Source organism: Myiozetetes cayanensis, unplaced genomic scaffold (genome assembly GCF_022539395.1).
Source record: "Myiozetetes cayanensis isolate MyiCay16 unplaced genomic scaffold, myiCay2020 scf23, whole genome shotgun sequence".
Taxonomy (NCBI): domain Eukaryota; kingdom Metazoa; phylum Chordata; class Aves; order Passeriformes; family Tyrannidae; genus Myiozetetes; species Myiozetetes cayanensis.
Genome location: NW_026087445.1, coordinates 2,867,194 through 2,887,182, shown reverse-complemented (window position 1 = coordinate 2,887,182; position 19,989 = coordinate 2,867,194). Strand labels below are relative to the sequence as shown.

Sequence of the window (19,989 nt, the reverse complement as noted above, 5' to 3'; positions counted from 1 at the left end):
AGTCTGTGGCTTCTAATAGCTAAATTATTGAGTTCATGTAGCACAAACAGTATCTTAATTCACCTACAGACTGGGGAGACGTCTACCCAGATATTGGTAAGAGTGTTTATTCAGTCAGAGGGAAAATTTTCAAACTTCTGCCCTTGGGGCTTGTTTAAAGCAATTGCTGGGGCTGTTTTGTTTTGTTTTTTTTAAAGAAAAAATAATTATGGGAAGTAACTTAAGTGGCCAAACACACACTGCTGTATAATACTGAGGGTTTCCTCTAGATTTCATTCCCAGATAAATCCACTTATTAAATGAGAAGTTTCTGATATATACTGATGAAATCAAAGCAGAGCCAAGCTCTGATTAGTATAGGGCAGTTATTTCTCAAGTTCTGTTTCAAAACCATTCACAAAATATTTAGGATTAACAAGTACACTTGCAGAAATGTGGATTTTGTCACTGGGGATCTGCTAATCACAAAAAAGGTTCAATTCTTCGAAAAAGACTGTTAACAAATGAACAGTTGGGGCAGCTATAAGAGTTAGAAAATAAATAAAGCCACACTGCTTTTTGGTGGGCTGAGTGCAAAAAGCCACCTTAGAAACTCAAAAGTCAAGTCACAGTTTTCAGCTCACCCTGGCCTGATGTGACAAAAAGCTGACTGAGCTGGATGTGGCATTTCACCTCTCAACAACTGGAACTTGAGATGCTTATATCCTCCTGAACTGTTAAATATATCATATTGGCAGCAACCAGGAGTTTTAACATTCTTTCAAAGTACCCATATTTCGGAAAAATATAGCTGCTGAAGGCATGATATGTGCAATACTTCAGGCAGTAATGCAGCCCCATAGTGAGGGAGGAAGGAGTGCAAAGGAAAAAGAAAAGAAAACAAAAAAAAAGTGTTTATTCCCTCCCATATAGCTCTATGACACCAAGGTCGATATTACGGACTGTATCTGGAGATGTCAGCAAGACAAGCTCTTCTCTGAGTGGTGATAAAAGTGTGAATTTTGAGCGTTTATTTTTCTCTCCTGCCTTCCCTGGGAGCTGATGGCACAATGACAGCGATAAGGGGCACTTTGCTGTCAGGCAGGACCAGCACACGGCGGCTTCGCGCGGTGCTACTTAAGGAAGTGGAGAGAGGAGAACATCTTTAACATCAAGGATGTGAACAAACACTCTTTTAAATTTATATCTATGGTCTTTTAATGACCTTTTCGAGAAGTGAGTAAGCCGCACTGATCGCTGCAGCTTCCGCCTGTGGGGAGGACTCTTATTAAAAAGCAATGACTCAAGCCCTGCTTAGAGGGGGAATTAGGACGTGCCGTGTGAAACACCACGAGGGCAACTTGCCTGCCTGATGTGGCCAGTGATGGATCCAGGGTCAGAAACACAGAACCCTCTAATTCTTTTCCTGTTTTTACTGGGGAGGCTGGGCAGTTGGGTTCATCTCGCCCTGTCCCCCAGGCGAGGGACCTCTGCCCTCAGTTCGGGTGTTCCTGGAAAACTTCTGGGAAAATTATACCTGTGGGAAGTTGGGGTTTTTTTTTACTCAGACCAAGGTGGGTTTAAAGGATCGCTGAATTTATAGAAGAAACACACATGCCCTTGAGTTCCAGCAGAGCTGACACTGCCCCAACCACATCTGCTCAGTGCAAACCGCGGGGCTTCAGCATCTGAGGGCACAGCACACACTCAAGAGGCAGTGAAAGCATCAAGGGGAAGCAAACATCCCATGCCTCCCTTTTTACTACAATGGCATATATGTTTTTCCTACTACAAATAGCAGCAGGAGTGTTTTCATACAGCAAAGACCTGTTTCCAACAAAATTTCAAATATCCTTAAGGCTGAGCCCAGCTCCTGCCCTATGAAAAGATAAATGGCCAGACAGCAATGAAAGCAGACAGCGTTCCTGTTATTTAAGGACAAGATGACAAAGTTTTAAGCATCCCCAATTAAATTATGGCTGCCACAGGCAGTGTCATGTGAAACACGCAAATTCTACACCTCAAGTGTCCTCATGAAGGACTCGTCTGTCTTTGACCTTAAATACCCACCAAATTCTAGAGTCAAAAGACAACATTTCCTGGACATCTCTTTGCAGCCCAGAACAAGCCCTGGTCTGCCAGTGATGTCCCTGTTTCCCTCTAACACTGTCACCTTTGCTCTTCTCTAGCAAGGAAGTCTTGCTGAGCAAAACAGGAAATCTTCTGGCAACAAACAGCAGCAACTCCACATCTTCCCTTGTTGCAATTCTTTGGATCAGCTGCCAAGGTGGACTGAATACTACCACAAACACAGAAGCCAAAGGTCTAAACCATCCCTTGTCCTGTCATCTGCAGGGTAGAGCTGTCCAGTCTGTCCCCACATGCTGCTCACAACCTCCAAAACACACAGTGCCACTTCCAGAGCACCTGAATTACACCAGATATCCACCAACACCACGGTGTTTACAAGCTACCCCATGCTCAGGTGCTCCGAAAACAATTGATAAGTAAGCCAGAGGATGAGGTCACTTTAGGACAACCCAAACAGATCTGCTCCCCAAACTTCCATCCTTTTTCCTGCATTGTCATTGACTGTACAAATACGGCTGTTTTCTTCCTCTTCTCTCTCACACATGCTCCCCCTTGCCTTCCCTCTGCTTTTTTTAATAAAAATGGCATGAGAAGCACGGCAGAAGATAATGAAGAGAATTCCTGCCTGACTGCAGTCGGGAGAGAGGAGGGTGGGATGCTGTAAACACAAGAAGGACGTCAAAAATCCCGGGCTCTCGCACCAGGCTGTTTTTTCAGCTGCGGTCCAATCTCTCTCTGTTTGGATAAGCCCAGCAACATGGCAGGTGCAAAGGCCTCAAAACAACTCTCTTGCCTTTCAGATACTGAGCTGACTCAGAAGACATAAATGCCAAGGAAACAGCCTTGGAGAGGCTTTTCCCCTTATCCATGGTGAGGTAAGTGCCAACAGGGGCCACAGGTTCGCTCTGTGCCCTCCAGCTTTTTTATGATTTATTTGTTTACAAGCACAGCAAAACAGGGTAGTTGAAGTACTAAATGAACACTCATGAGTCGGAAGGGAGATGGGGACTGTACACTGGATTTCTGCTCCCAAATCCAACTTAAACCCAAACAGGGTAATTCCAAGGAAGAATGACAGAACAGCCCACAGCCTGAACACATAATCTCAGCTGAGTACTTGGTGGGTACATTCCGTACCATCAGGACTCTGTGCTCACATAGATGCAAAACAGGGGCATCAAGATGATGCCAGACTCATTTACTTCTGGGTGTATCAGGAAGATATTTCCACTGACACCTACACCAACCACTTCCCCAGTTATGCAATACCCCACAGATTTGGGATTGAAGTCAGAGGTTGAGGGACCCAATGTATTAGGAAATTATCCTTTGCTCCTTGGAATACTTCTGTGAACCAAAGTCACCATCAACTCTCATAATCACCACAAATTCAAACCAGGCAATTAGTCTACAGCTCTGCTGTTGCTCATGTTGGTGTAAACCTCAAGTAACTCAGCAAAATACTCCAGGTTTAAACCACTGCAACTCAGCTGTTCATCTGTTCCTCTGGGGTGCAAAGGTGTGCATTTTCTGCTCAGACCAGCTCCTACCTGCACAAGAGGCCCTGGCACAGGACTACATATCTGGCTGTTGCACCTCTGCTTTGAAACCCAGGCCCTGTTTAGAACCTTAAACACATTTGATTTCGAACTTTTTTTGTTTTTTTTTTTCTACACAGACCTCTTTCTTCTGTCCTTCACGTGAGAACCATTAAGTTTTTTAAGTAGCAAACCTATAGATATTTATGCAACTGATTAACTCCAGCAGACTTTGATATAATCCTCCAAATATCTGCCCTGGTACCAATTTAAAACACAGTAGCACGTTTAATAGAAAACAAAGTTTGCAGCCAAGGCCTTAAAGATAGTTCTTGTTTTTCCTCAAGAGAAAAGAAGAAAAACCAATACCAAAGGACAATTTTCTCCTTTCATGTTTAAACAACAACAAAAAACCGAATTTTTAAGGTGGCTGATATAAATGGACAATCTCACTGAGATTAGGTTACAAATCCCGGGATAAAGTAGATCCTCGAGGCCCTGGGCCTCACATGGGTGTTTGCACCAGACAGGCAATTTCACAGCAGCACACAGGTTAAGTGTTGGAGCACCTGGTTGTTATTAGAAGCAGGAAAAGAGACGGGGGAAAAATGTGTTGTGTTTGCTTCTTCAGTGCTGTGCTCAGAGCCTGAGCGAGACGGGAGCGTTTCTCAACGTGGGGCTCAGATGTGGCCACCCCAGGAGGGAAGGCTGATATGTTTTAGCTGAGGAAGGAAAGATCTGGGACACAAAACCCTGAAAAGCCCCTATTTCCAAGTGGTGGGAGCCAGCACTTCTCTACTGATTCCAAGGGAACGGTGCCAGTATCCTCCACCTGAGGACAGTGCTCCGGTGTCCCGGTGCGACAGGGAGAAAACACTAACACAACGGGCAGGCAGGTCAGGACAGGTTAATTGCTGGAAAGGCCATTACCATCAGCAGCACTGACGAACTTTACCTGTTGCATCGTGCCTTTCCATCAGCCCTTCCTGATTACTCACACCGTTAACGACGTCCCGGTTGTGCCGAGCTGTCTCCGTGCGGCACCGCCAGCGGCAGCATCTGTGTGGGATCCAGCCCTGCTTCAGACCACACCGTAGGAAAAGCACCTGATGCACACCCTGCACAGGGTCTGCGACCCCAGCAAACACCCCTCGAGCTCTGGTTGGTGACTGCTTGTTGCTGGGAGCATTCAAGGTGCTGCCCTCAGCCCCTCGGGTTTGAGGAGGAGGCTCTTCCCCATTTAGGGTGGTCAGCTTGGCAGAATGATCTTCTTCACCTTTGCCAAATCCAGACCTCACCTCTAGGATTTGTTTCCAACAAGCCTGAGCCAAGACCTGATTTTCAGAACTTAATACTCTCCTGTTTCTCTGTAATCCCACCAAAATGGTGAACAGAGCCATGGGAGCAGACACTTGCAGCACCTGATCCAATGGCTTCTGAGGCCAGTGGAAGGTATTTTATGCATTTTGAGTTGGGCTTAGACTGGGCCCCAAGTGAACACAGATGTTTGCAGTTTTCTCTGGTTTCACCTCTGCCATCCCACCTCTCTGAAATGCTGCTTTGGGAGGGTCCAGGCTCGGGGGCTGTGGAACTCCTGCCCCTCAGGAGGAGGGAGGGAGCTGATCTGTGCATGTGCACACACATGAGAGAGATCATGTGCCGTCACACAGAGACGGGCAAGGAGATGAGGGGACTGCTCCAGAGGAACATTTTTGTCATTTCCCTCCTCAGGGGCTCTGTGTTTTGCCTTAAACCACTTCAGATTATGAGAAATCCTACTAGCTGGTCTCCAGTGGGATCTCTAATGGTTTAATAACTGAACATTACTGAACATGTTTCCACTAGCCTCTTCCTAAAATCCCATCATGAGCTAATTTCCTCTATTGTCATTACATCTGCAACTGGTCTTACATTTTTAAAAAAATCCTGTACCACTGTGAGTGAATGATCTGGTTTACTGCACTGAGCTCTCAGGGCCAGCATTTGCAGTAGTGGCTGATAATTTGGGGTGTCCAGTTGCAGGCACCCTCTCTGGAGTACAACTTGATGAGAAGAAGGAGCTTTTTATTTCCACCTTGCCCTTCCTATCACAAAAGGCTCCAGAGAAATGCCAGAATTGGGGCATCAGCATGGAGATGGCCAATGCCACCATATATTTAAGAAGATCCTGATCAGAAGACCTGAGATTAAGTTTGGGTGAAGCAATCACACGGTGGGTGCCTTGGGATCAGCCACGCAGTGATACACCTGGAATCACAGAATCCCAGACTGGTTTCAGTTGGAAGGGACCTCAAAGATCATCTCATCCCAACCTCCTGCCGTGGGCAGGGAGACTTTACACTACATCAGGTTGACTCAAGCCTCGTCCAACCTGGCCTTGGACATTCTTGTCTTGTCTTGTCTGTCGCTGGATCCAACAAGGTATTAAGGACAGCACAGGTATTTCAGTCTTACTGCGGGGTTCTTTCCAAATCCTCGCCTGTTTGAGTGTAACTCCAAATTTAACAGACACTTGGAATGTATTTCCTAGGAAAATATAATAAAATATAATGCCCAGGAAATGATCAGGCCAATAGTTCAGTAAAAGTAGCTGAAAAAAGCTGTACTGGCTGACTGATAAAAAGGTAGGTAACACATTTCTGCTTCTTCTGCGGTATTTGAGGCTCACTCCAAGTTTTACAAGAGAGTTATTTTTAAATTGTTGCATAACACATGTCTGTCCAATATTTCTTTCCTCAATCAAGCAAAGAAAATGCATTTGTTATTCCTGGGAGATTTCTGGTGCTTCTTATCTTATTTAGAGCCCAAAATAAAGATGCACACAAGAAGGCAAACATCAGAGAGAAGTTATTATCCATGAGATAATGCACAACCTAATTTACCACATATCTGAGACTGTTTCACCTGCAATAAATTATTTTGCCCAGCAGGAAAAGTCCTGTTTGACCTTCTATTTTTTTTATATTTTTTTTTTCCTCCTGCAGCTGAAAACTCTGCTACTACTTCTAGGTCATGAGTTCAAATTCCACCCTGGCTGGGAGTGATTAAATATATCAATTTCTAATAGTATCTATTTGGATAATAATAGGACAGCTGTTAATGTTCATTTTTTAGGGACACTTGCACATAGTTTGGTTGTAGTCTACGGGTCTGATCTGTCTGTGTAGTGCCCAAGAGGTACAACAGGGATGTGAATCCAGTGTAGCAGCACTCCTTGGGGAGTCTCTGGCTGGAGCAAAGCTGATCCTGGAGAAAAGTGTCTGCCCAAATGGGACAGTCGTGAGTCATTTCTTTGAGAGAGGCAGCTGGAGGTCATTCAGGGCAATCCCACCTTTCAAAGTCAGACCCAGAAAAACTCCTTTGGGCTGCCCTGTCCCAGGATGGCAAACCCACAAAGAGAGAAGCCTGCCCTTCCTACCTTGCTCTTGCATCATGTGCAGCCGAGCCAGAACAGGAGCCACGGATCCTGTCAAGTGCCAGCTACAGTTACAGCGTTACATAAGAAACCGCAACAGTGAGGAATCACAAATCCATCACTACAGCTGGCACCAAACGGCATCTTCGCACAGGCTTAGCGGGAAAGCTGCCTCCTCGATGGGCACAGAGTGTCAAATTGTTCTTTCCCTTCTCCAGGGCAGGGTTAAGGCAATTTGGCACAGGGTGGTAAGGGAAAAAAAAATTGCTCTACGTGCTCTGTGTGGGGGGTCAGGAAGCAGCAGCTTCTTTCGCAGAGATAACCTGGCACCTTTAATGAAGAAAGCACGAAAGAGGGAAAGCCATCAGAATGTGGCTTCCAGCTGTCAAATCACATCAGCCAAGTGGAGATGCATCACCCCTGAGAGCTGCGGCACCGTCAGCCCCCAGCACTTCACCAGGAGCTCTTTGGAAGAAGGCACTTGGAGTCTTTATTCTCTGAAACACCCAGCATGCTACTGGCAGCTATAAATAATAACAACCATTCTCTCAGTATTTAGCAGCCCAACATATATGAAGGAGAGATGCAGGAACAGCAGATGGAATGGAAGCAGTTTTCCTCTTCCTGGCTTGCTGAGCCCTCAGTGCAGAGCAGGGGTGTGTGCTCTTACCTGGCACAGGGAGCAGAATCAGTCACTCTTCTGCCTCCCTGCCCAGACCCGTGCAAGCCAGAGGTGAGGCCCCACTGTCTGGGAAAGGAAAGAATTTCCCTGGAGGGATATTGGCAGTGAAGTTGTCACAGGGTGGAAGGAGTCTCCTTCACAGCAGCACTTCACCTCTGTTAGGGTCAGATGAACCTGTGACCAGTTTCCCGCTGTTGGAAGGGAAGGTGTGGGACAGACAGTTGTCCCATATTGTTCCTGTTCTTCCATTGTGGGAAATTTCCAGGTTCATTAAGCAGAAACAGGGCAATCAATACTGGTTGCACGAGGAAGGAGCTGATGACACGGCCCAGACCAGGCATGGCCTGGGAGAGGCACAGAGATGGATGATCCCAGCACCTCTGCTGAACACCAGGGCTGCTACACTGTCCTACACCAGCTGCATATCAAACTTCCCCAAAACTATGAACCACCAGTGGGATGTATCCACAAAAAAAGCCTATGAGGTCCTTGCATGCATCAAGACAAGGCATTTCCAGGGTAGCTGGGTAAGTATTCACGCACAAGGACATCTGGAATACCATAAAGAGTTCTAAAGCCTGATGGGAATCCAGATGTGCAGCGTGCCGATATCGCACGGACAACCTGGCAGCTCCTGCGGATGAATCTGGGCATGCAAAGTGTTTTCTTAACATTTCAGTCCTATCTTAGATACTCCCCAGTATTTCCTGGCGTATCGAGAGAGCTTTGGCATGGCAACTGTGGAGGAGGGATGAGCAGAAGATGGTGATAATACAGGCTTCAGCTTTTGGTGTCGGGAGAACAACCACCCAGTGATCTGTATCTTGTTTGGGTGGAAATATGGTGTTAATTATCTTCATGACAGATAGATGTGGCAATTCATTTCAGCTGCTTTAGATCATACATTCCTCTGGCTGGTAGACCTCCAGAAAACAGAGAAATAGATCTTGGGGGTGAAGGAAGGAATGCCATAACAAGGACAGATGTCGCTGTGAAATTTTAGTGTTGCGTTCTGCAGGGACTGAGGTTTAGATATCATCAGTGTGATATTTTTATTCTTCCGGTCTGTTCAGCTGAGCCCGTGTCATGTAAACGCAAACTTCCTCTTAAATTTGGAGGCCAAAAGGCACACCAATTGATTGGTGTTACTGCTCATTATGAACAGCCCCTGCTGATTCTCCAGCCTCTCTGCTTGTTCATATTTGTAGGAACCTTCAGACTAAGAAGTGCCTTTGCTTTCCTTCAGCTACTCCTCATCTGGGGTTTCTGACAAGTCACTGACCATGTGCCCTTCTGACTGGAGACCAGCAACAAATGGCAAATGCACCACTAAATGCACATGAACTGCTAAGGTCCCATGGACAATGAAACCTGGTAAAACAGAGGTAAAACCCAGTAAATGGCATAGAGTTTACAAGCTCAGCACTGAATGGAAGCCCTAACAAGATACGTTAATATATTGTACCTAGCTGTTGAACAGACGTACACCAGTAAATGGCATAGAGTTTACAACCCCCTCCAACTATTACTGAACAGCAGAAAAGGTTTAACCACAGAATGTAAGTGCAAAATAGCCAACACTGAGAGGAAAAACCTATATGAGAAAATGCAAGTTTCTCTCTCAGTCTCTCTTTTTTAAAGTATGAATGCAGGATCTCTGTGTGTCACCTCAGTACTAAAGCTCTAGTAGGAATGGCTCAGAATAACATATTACAGCACTGCAAACTTGCTTCTCAGTGATGCTCACCTCTGCAAACCCAAAACTCATACCAGGGCTTCATGCTGGGATTCTTTCTGAGGTTATTTCAGTCAATGCCTTTGTCTTGAAAAAAACCCTACAGCTTAACACCACAAAGACAACCTGATCCATTGCCGTCCAAAACACTTTAAGGTTTCTTACAAAGTCTGTGGTAGAAAAGTTGGGAAGATTTCCGATTCTTTGAAACTTTTTAAGTTATTCTGACAACTTTTCAAAATTGACCTCAGTGTCTCTCAGCTTGGTCAGCAAGAGGGGAGTGCACAGATCTCACCAGCACATCCAGCTCCTCACTGATCACAAATTTGGCTACTGAGAGTGCCATCGGGCTTGATCAGCCCAGACTGGCCTGGTGGGACTGACACCAAACTGTGCCTGTGACATCACCCAGAGAGCCTCTTACTGTGGGTACTCACTTTTCACTGAGCTCTTAAAAAATGAGTGGTTAGCACAAATGAACCCAAGAGCAATGATTGCTTTCCAACAGCAACTACGTGAGCGTAAAAATGCCCCAGTAACTGTGCAGGGAGGTCAGAGCATTCACCACGCTCACCACTGTGACCATCTCACACTCTGTTTCTAGAGAACAGCCAGAGAAGAACACTCTACATATGAGCACAACCCACATTTGGATTAAACTGTGAGCTGAGACTTTGAGACTTGCAGATGAGGCTCCTTCCTTATCACTTGCTGTGGTGTGAAGACTCAGCAGTTCTGTGCTGCACCTGGCCTGACCTCTTTTTTTCCCCCACTGATTTATTTAGCTTTCTCCTCTCTTCCTAGGCTCTGACTCTCATCTTGTATCACAGATACCAGCAATTCTGGCTGATCCTACTCAGTGGAATTGAGTGTATCTGGTCTGGTTTCTGTAAGGTCCTGTCCCCTAGAAATGGATGTTTAAGCCTTGGCTTGAGCCAAGAGCTGAGATTAAAATTCAACTTGAGAACAGAAGGTCTGGCATTATTTTGCATTTCTTAATAAAATGTTTCCACTGTTCTAGTTATTTACTTTCCTCTGTGGAGCACCCAGTGCTGACTAGGCAAGGGCTATCCATTAAAGGCTGTCTCTCCTCTCAGCTTAAAAGGAAGTTCCCTCTCTTTGACGGAAAGAAGGTAAGAGAAATTAATTTTTCTTTCAGCATCACCACACCTGGGGAAAGGATCTTGCTCACAGATAACAGTGCAAGCAAATATTTTCTTTGGAAGAAAAAGAGAAAGTGAAGATCAAGGTCAGAGGAGGCAAGAGTGAAAATATGAGACTGCCTTCAAAATAACCTTCCATAGAACATGTGGGGGGGTCATTTTATTTAATATGGAAAACATGCAAAAGCACAAAGGAGGGGCAACTGGCTTGGGGTTTACAGAGAGATAAAGGGGCTGCAAAGTCTGGCTGCACAGATATGCTGAATTCCAGCAGTACAGGATCACACAAACAGGGTGATGTGAACAGGTTGAGAGAGACTCCCTTTACCTCTACACATTTATATAAGTAGGACCATGGCCCAACACCTCTCTCCCTGATTTTCCTGAAGCATCTTCCCTTCCTTCCTGCTTAGGGACTTATAAGACTGTGGCTACTCTTTGCCATATGAAAATTCATATTGCTTTTGTCTCTACCAGATAACCACAAGCCCACGCAGAGTTTCAGTGAATTTGCTGCATCTCAAGGTATGGGCCCAGCAGCAGCCTCCAAACCTGCAGAGCCCCTCATCCCCAGGGGATCCAGATCAGTGCTGTGCACTGTGTGTATTATGATAAAAACATCATCTCACTTCTCAACAGTTCAAAACACATGCAGAAGTCTTGAATCACACAATCACAACATGGTCTGGGTTGGAAGGAAACTTAAAGATCATCTTGTTCCACCTCCTGCCATGGGCAGGGACAAATTCCACCAGCCCAGGTTGCTCCAAGCCCTGTCCAACCTGGCCTTGGACACCTCCAGGATGAGGCAGCCACAGCTTCTCTGGGAAACCTTTGCCAGGGCCTCCCCACCCCCACAATAAATCAGCCAAAACAGCCTCAAACCCACCTATAAGTGCTTAAGAATCTGCATATTTGCCTCCTCACCCAGTGACTGAAACTCAACTTTCCATGTGTCCTGTCAAAGCTCACTGGCAGGATTTTCCCTGTAGTCCCTGGTAAGACACAAAGGAGCTGAGCCCATCAAGACTAGAGGCTTTTGCTGGGATTTGCTTGGGAGTTTGGTTGTGCCAGCTTCCAGAAGCATCCATTTCTCTCTACTGATCTCAGGTGGAGCCCAGAAAGATTAGCTTAGAAGTTCTATCTGATTTTTAGCTGGCTGTGTAAGTAGGTGAGACAGACAGGTACTGTTACCCTATGGCATTTATTCAATGACCCTCAGAAAAACTGTCATTAATCCTTCGACTACTGACTTAATTCTTAGAGCACTCTCTCACTTCAGCTAGAAGTGACCCAAAAAATCATAATAAAAGACAAAGAAATAGAATTCAGAATACAAGTTATGTTTTGTTTTGTTTTGTTTTTTTCTTCCACATTGTGTTATGAAGTCAAAACTGGACCTGTTTCTGTGGGAACTTGTGCTAAGGTATGCAAATATTTCAAACCAAAGCAGTCCCATTTTCCAATGGGGGTGGGCCAGGTTTCAAGCAAAGATGCTTTCACAGCAAAACCTTGGGAAAATTCACCGTTTTCCACATTTCCAATATGCCAATATTCATCTCATGCTGAGTGCCAGCAATTGTTTGAACAAGGCTACAACCCAAGAAAGCACTTAAGCACATGCTTAACTTTCAGCACATGAGTAATCTCAGTGATGTCCTGGGTTTTTGTTAGATTCATTACTGTTGGTTACCTTGAGTTTTTAAATCCATAGGGACAATTTGCATCTTCTGAGCTGTATAATTGGGCTGTGAAAGGGATGGGAGCTCATGATTACTGAATTGTTAATTAATCATTTTTATTATATTTAAATATGCTTTAGAAGACCATAATGATGTATGCTTCCTTGATATTAGCTGTACTAATTAGATCATCTTTTCTAAATTAGAGTGCAGTTTTCTTAGCAGGTTTCCTTTTATCTGGTGTTCATTTTTCAAATGAGCTTCATGTTGTTCCCACAGATGAATGAATCACTTCCAGGGAATCATGTTATGCCAAAGATGTTTTTCTTACTGTAGAATGCCTATGGGGAGACCGTGGGTCTCCTTGAAAGCAGTAAATATTTTGAAGTTGGGCTTTCCTCAACAATCATGCATCCTTTGACTAGATGAGCGTAACTGTGTCTGGGATGAAACTCAGTTCCTACAACAAACCAGCACGTTTGGCACGTTTACCATGTCAGAACAATCTCACACCAACAGAACTCGAAAACAGAAAACAGAAGTGGCTGAAACACATTTATACACCTGAACATGCAAGTGCATTTCTTTGCACACTTCCTTTAGCAGATAATTAGTGCTTTGGCACTGAAAGCCCTGCTCTCTCCTTCTCCATCAAAATACTACTTTCAAAAGATTCCCTGGGCAATGATGACCATGTCACTCCAGAGGTCCTCAGGTTAGCTTAAACATTAAATTTATCATTGTAATATCCTTTCTGGTTAAGGAAAACCTGAATTACACATCTCTGCACAACTAGTCCAGAAATTTTTCAAAAACTATCCATGAAATCTCAGGCTATTCACTCAAGCGTAATGCTCCTGGTTTCAGAGAGAAACCATGAGAACATCCTGTCTTGGCAATTCCTGGCATGTCTGTCTAGCTCAGCATCCTCACAATCACTTGCAATGCTGGACATTACCAGGATGGGAAGAACAGGGCACTGTTTTGATCTGAACAAGGTGATCCAGCTCTCTGGAAAGCAGTTACTTACGTGTCAACAAATCTCCTGCTGAGGTTCGAGATGACAACTGGAGATCCAGACTGGAAAGGAGGGTCCCGAACCACTTTGTACTGGATGGGTTTGCAGTCTGCACACAGCGTGCTGTGGGGGACAGAGCTCAGCATGGCAGCATCGATTTCCAGGTGCTCATCCAGGGTGTAGATCTGGATTCCATACACCTCCTCGCCCACTTGTCCCGCATCCAGCTTTATGGTCAGTGGGATGTCGCAGAAGACGTTCTGCGGCCCGAGGGAAATGTTCTTGCCGCTGACGGTGAGCAACTTGATGTCATTCACTGCTCCACTGGAGTCCCAGTCCGGGGAAACAAACGTCACCCAGACTGTGAGGGACTCTGGGGTCAGGGGATAACGGAACTCCAGCTGCAGGTAGCAGCCCTGGGGCTCGGGACAGGCTGGGGGCACCGTGTGTTGGTTGACCGCCGAGTTGGGACTCCATGTCCTGACACTGGATTTACAAGGCTGCTCCACATCTGGGTGCCCTGGGAAGAAAGGAGGAAGCAGAGAGAGGGCACAAAAGAAGTTAGAGAACATAGGTTATCATTGGCATTGCTTTTAAAAGACAGACTGGTGGCAGGAGAGCGTATCTGTCCAGGAAAATGATTATATACTTGAGCAGAACAGGCATGGCCAGCATGGGGAGGAACATAACACCAGCCTCTCCTGGCCAGCTGAGAGACACAAACCCAGCTTAAGTGCCCAGCTGGAGAAGACATCACACAACACACACTGCCAGTGCATTTGGTCCTGAATTTCCTATTTCAAGTGTCTTTCCCTGTGCCAAACAATGATATTTTCTACCCCTTCCACTTGGTAATCTGCCTGATAAACAGAGTCACTTTGCCTTCAGTTCACCTCCTACTATTCCCTTGACTCTCACTCTAAAATACAGTCCTTTCCTCTTTAACAAAGACAAGAATAGAGCTTTTGTTGGTTCCAAGAAGCTGTTGCACTGTGCTGTTCAGGGGCAACTCCTGTGACATTTACACACTGGTTTTTGGAGGCACAAGGAGCACAGGTCTGAGCTATCTCTTTGAGCTTGTTGTGATGAAACAACAGGCACTTGTACTTTTACATTTCTCACCGGTGGCTGTGTTCAACTACATGGGAGGTAGTGCTAATAACTAATGAAAGCCACAATGCTTGCTGGGTTCCCAAATACTATGGTAACATTACAATTTGGCGTGGAGTCATGGACTGCAAGATCCAGAGAGGTCAGATGGGTGGAACAGTTGGTAACAGAATCCAGTGAGAGTTATAAATACCCTTTTCCTTCCCAAATAATCACACAAAAAGGGAGCAAGCACAACAGGGAGAAGGAAAATACAGAAAAGAAGGAAGGGAAAAGTAAAGATAAAGAAAGGTAAGGAGAGGAGAGAAATGGAGAAGGCAGAGGGGGAAAAAAGGAGAGCACAGCTGTTTGCAGCTGAGGAAGAAAGCAAGATAAACACTGGGCAAACATGGACAAACAGGACATCACTACTAATTTAAGGAGAAAAGGGCAACGTGTGAAGGTTATTCTTATGGTCTGTGATCCAATGAAGTGTTAGAAATGCACCTCTTTTGTCAAGGATAAACAGCTCAGGGAGTTCTCCTGTTCCTACCAAATGAACCCAGATGCAGAATAGATTTCCTGGCATCTCAGGCAATCCTCCTGTGATCCAACACAATTGCCCTGCAGGTGCCCAACTTCTAATGCTTCTCCCTCACCCGCACACACCCCATGGCCCTCCTCCTTCCTCAGAGGGTGAGAATGCCACTGAGCTCAGCGTCTGGAGGGACCACAGCAGTGATACGAGTTGAAAAAAGCCAGAGGTCCATTTAGCACGCTCGAGTTTTACCCCTTGGCAAGCTCCCGAGCCCTGTGCATCATCACTCTGAGCAGCCAGTGCCCCACTCAGCTCCCGTTATCCCCCATCACTCCTGCCCGCGGGTGCTCGGCTGAGCCCTCCCGTGACTTTCTCCCAGACTCTCAGCAAACTCCTGACTGCAGCCCTGAGAAGGTGTTTTTTAAACTCCAGTATCTCAAAAGGCTTTAGAAACGGTCTGTGAATCTCCCCACTGCCATCTCACAGAGAGGAAAATGGAGTTAATGGCTCACAGCCCGGTACAAAAGTGGTGCCCGCTTGGGATCCTGCAAATTCACCTCTGGCAGTTCAAGGGCTCTGTAAGACCTAAATACCAAACAAACCTACATGTTTGGGTAGATCAGGGTGTGATCCCTGGAGATACATGAATTGGACTCAGCCTCCAGGGAGCTTAGAGCAGATCATTACCCCAAAATGGGAGCCAGATTGCATTCATTCATACACTAAAAACCTCAATGAAGCTGAGATGAAGAGGCTCTTTCTTAAATAGCATCAAATACTTAGAACTGGGTAACAAACATTCATTTAATTGTGGAAGAGGATGAAAATCCTATTTCATGCAACTGGATTTCAAGAGACGGGTAAATACTCTCAAAATTACAAATATTTGTATATGAAAAGAAATGGTGTAGAATTTATTCTTTCCCTCTGCACTCGGGTTCTGAAAATCCTTTGGCTTATGAGACAATCAGCTAGATCAGTCATAGAAGCATCATGTCTTGCCTGACACAAAACAGGCATGTGAGGTTTGTGAGGATAAGCCAAACCCCACCTCCTGGTTAGAGAGCACCACCCACCTCCTGGTTAGGGGTGGCAGGCTGGGAGGGGGTCTTTCCCCAGAACATTGTCCCCAGCCACAGCCTGGTGTGTCAACCCTTCATCATGCAGTTCACTACAGTGGCTGGGATAAAAGTCCTGGCATTGTCCTGGCACATGGACAGAGCCTGAGAGGCCAGCTGGGATCAGCAGTGGCTCAGGATGTTCGGTGCTGTCACAACTGCAACTCACCTGCTACATTTTAGGTGGTCAAGACAAAGGAACCATCCTGTGGGACTCCAATGTCCAGCTGAGACATCTCCCCTTGCAAATGCAGAATGAATAGGTCTCAAGTGAAATAATGGCCCGTGGGAAAGGCAGGGCACTAGAGCAGCCTAAGGCAGCAAGAGTTTTAATTCTATTCTCACACTTCTCTCAGTCAGTAGTGAGCCAGGCAGTAGGAACTGACTGATATATGCATATATTGCACAGTAGGCAAAGGAACACTCTGGTCTTGAGCCAAAATCACCTTTCTTATATAAAACCCTCCTTTGACCGACTTCTGGAGGTGCTGTGGGGTTTGTTTATCCAGCAGGTGTTGCTGGTGAGAATCCAGGCAGGTTAAAGCCTTCTAGTTCTGTGGTGAAGGCAAGGAGTAAATCAGAACTGCTGGATCTCCTGTGCCTTCCCACAACCACTGCCAAGGGGCAAACAGCCCCTCGTGCAAGGGCCACAACCGGCTGAGAAAGAGCCACAGAATCCCTCAGCCTGGGGGCTGGATCCCACTATGCTCAGGAATGAGCAGGGCACTAGGAAGGACCCAGACCACTGCTGGTATCAGCTCCCTGGGGTAGCAGTGTGTTTGTGCTGTGAGACCTCAGGAAAATGAGATCAGACCAACCAGGTTCCGAGAGGCTTCGGAGGCACGTGAGGAATGTGGTTTTCTGGTCAGAAGCTGGATGAGTCCTACAAAACATTTTCCATGAGTGTCATGTCAGATTTTGAAATGAGTTCATTTTGGCCACCATTAGGCCTCTTTTGTCTTCACTTTCCACAAACGTTCAAGCAGTGGAGATTTACACCCATGAGCTCCTGCAGAAAGTGAATTTAAAGCTTGCATGCTTTGGTACTCATAGATTGACAATTAAAGAAGCCAGACAATGATCTAACTCTGCTATTTGTAACTCAGACCAAGTGAAAATAGGCAGAGATCCTGAATGTCAGGGAGTGTGGCAGAAAATCATGGAGAAACAAACACCATACACTTGTTGTATTTTCCACCCTGAAGTGGAGACAACTCAACAAGAGGACAGGATTCCCAAATTTATATTTTTTTTAACAGAGCAATGACACCACAGCAATTGAATGAGACAGATAAGGATCAGACTGCACCCTTCATAGTTAAGAACATGCAGGCACACTCTGCAAGGAGAGGAAATTAAATGCAAAATGCCACTGAGTAATAAATCTTAGAGTAGCTTGGTTTCTCTAGGAATGATGCCGCTGGCAAGACGTGTGAGATCCAGAAGTTTTCAAATCAAAGGTCTTTGGGAGAAATTTTGATGGAACTGCACATTTCAATGGAATATGCAGTCCTTTCAAAATCAAAACACTTCGCAAAATTGGGTTTATTTGGACAAAATTTTATTCTGGAAGAGAAAATGGCAAGAAAGTTCTAACACTATTGGAACATTGTGTTTTGACATTTTTGGAAGAATTCTTTTCACTTTTGCACCTTGAAACATTTTCCATTTTGATATTCAAAGTTGCTTTTGCCCTAGATTCTATACTAAAAGGGTATATTTTCAAATGTCATAATTTAACCAAAGTTCACAAAAGAGCAATTCTATGAGCTAAACAAAACATTTTGGCCAGCCTCAAACACTTTTTGTTTTTAATTTCCCTCCGTGGAGAATTTCAAAAGTTTCAAGTTTTGTTCCAAATGAAACCAGGTTTCAAAGTCCTGTAATGCTTGGCTAAGTGGAAATTCCACCTTCCACCCTGAACTGCTACTGTAAGCCATCCAAACTTCACTAATGCTGTTTGCTGGATAATCCAGTCACACTCGCAGCCAGAGCGCGGCTTCCCAGGATGAAGCATCCACTCAAGAGGCAGGTGTGCTCTGAGCTGTGCCCTGGGTCTTGGATGTCATGGAGTCACAGACTGGTTTGGGTTAAAGAGACCCTAAAGCTCTTTGTTCCACCCCCTGCCATGGGCAGGGACACCTTCCACCAGCCCAGGTTGGTCCAAGCCCCGTCCAACCTGGCCTCGGGCACTACCAGGGATGGGGCAGCCACAGCTTCTCTGGGCAATTTATTCCAAACTTGGGGGCTGTGGCTCCTGGGTGACAACACTAACCTCTGCTGGGCCCCCACCCTGGGACATGGGTGTGTGGGGCAGGGGACTCTTGTCCCATCAAGGAGTGGGGATCCAGCTCGCCGCACATGCTGACCTTGGGATGAGGGAGGGCTCCACCTTAATGGAAGGAGGTATTTGTATAATGACTTTGCAAAATCAAGGGGTTGGCCTTAGGGCTCAATGAGCCCACCTGTGTGCTTTCCGTGAAATCTGGGCCTGGAATGTGCTGCTCCCAAAGGAACAGCCCATGATGGACAGACTGAAATAATACTCCGCTCTTTCCAAACCATGATTTGTGATGACTGACCTCTGCCTGGTACAATCTTAAATATGCTCCACCACATCCAGCTACTTACGGAGCGGAAGGTACACGTGGAGGAGAGTTAATGATGGAGATCTAATGGCACTGTACAACCAGCCCTGCAGACCATTCTCCCTCCAACACGCTCCAAGAGAAGCAATAAGAATGACTTGCAAAACACCCTGAACTAGAGAGGGCCTGACACAGTCACACCTGCATTCCTGCTGCAGAGTACTTGCCCAAAGGGCAACCTCCTTCCAGCCTGGCTGCTGCTGCAGCCCTCTGCTACTCACCATAAGCAAAGGCAGCAGAAATCAGGCCCAAATAAATAACAATTCTTCACTTTTGGAGATGGAGTAGAGGGAGTAAACAGCTCCCCTGAGGAATTCGTCTGGCAGATGTGAATGGTCAGCATTTCTTGGCACTCTGCTGCTTTGTGAAATTCGTGTTCAGCTCCTGGAATTCACTTAATTCATGGGCAAGGGCAGGACCCGGGGGCCAAAACACAGGTATTTCAGCCATGGCATTACCCCAGGGCACGGCGTTTCTCTGTCCTCTAGTTTTGTTCACGTTACACGAGGGTATAATCAGTCACTCCCTCCTGGATTTTCCCACTGCCTTTGTGGCTTTCCTTTGACTTTGGCCTTTCTTGTCCCCCACCAAGTCTTTGCCCCCAGCTCTGTGACTCACCTTCTGCTTCCCGTGGGCTCCAGTGCCCCGAGGGATCGCAGGGCATCGGGGAAGAGGCACTGAAGGCGTACTGCACCAGGACTCTTCCTTCCGCACACAGATCACATGCTGATCCCACTTCTCTAGGAGGCCAGGAAAACAGGAAAACACACCAACTTAGTAACAGCTGAATGAGCTGCTTATTCAACTATATTAAAAGCAATAAGACTTAGAATTCAGGCCCACTTAACCCTCTTTTTCTCAAGGCACCGACAAGAGTGTTTTCTGATGCTGACCTTCTGCAGATTTCAGCTAAGAGCCCATGTAGACAGCATTTGTGTGCCCTCCATCCAACACAAAATGACAGCAATCTGGGAAATCACATTCACCTACATTTTTTCTTATTTTTTTTTTCCCCTCTGCACTGGATCAAACCCCGACAAAAGAAAATACATGCTGCTTAGTGTTTAGAGCAGAGAAACTGGCCTCAGGAGATTTCAGATCTGTTTCTGCTCCCATCATGGATTTATTTATTGCTTGAACTTGTAGTACCTTTAGGATTGTGAAGGCTTTGGGCATTCTGATGGTTAGAGGAAAGGGTGAAGTCCCAGGCTCTGAAACCATCAGACAGAGCTGCTCTATGAAGCACAGCTTTGCTAACTATGCAAGGACCTGCTTTTGGAGGTGTCTCACAGC

The 19,989-nt window shown here is 45.9% G+C and overlaps 1 protein-coding gene across 1 annotated transcript in view; it reads right to left on the bottom strand.

The window, feature by feature from the left end:
- PAPPA (pappalysin 1) overlaps positions 1-19,989 on the bottom strand; it is a 177,626-nt gene that overhangs the window by 91,905 nt on the left and 65,732 nt on the right. Inside the window, exons 6-7 of the mRNA XM_050319756.1 lie at positions 19,315-19,436; positions 13,316-13,823 (exon numbers count right to left, since the gene is read on the bottom strand). Coding sequence (XP_050175713.1) covers positions 13,316-13,823; positions 19,315-19,436 — 630 coding nt within the window. The remainder of the gene's footprint in view (positions 1-13,315; positions 13,824-19,314; positions 19,437-19,989) is intronic.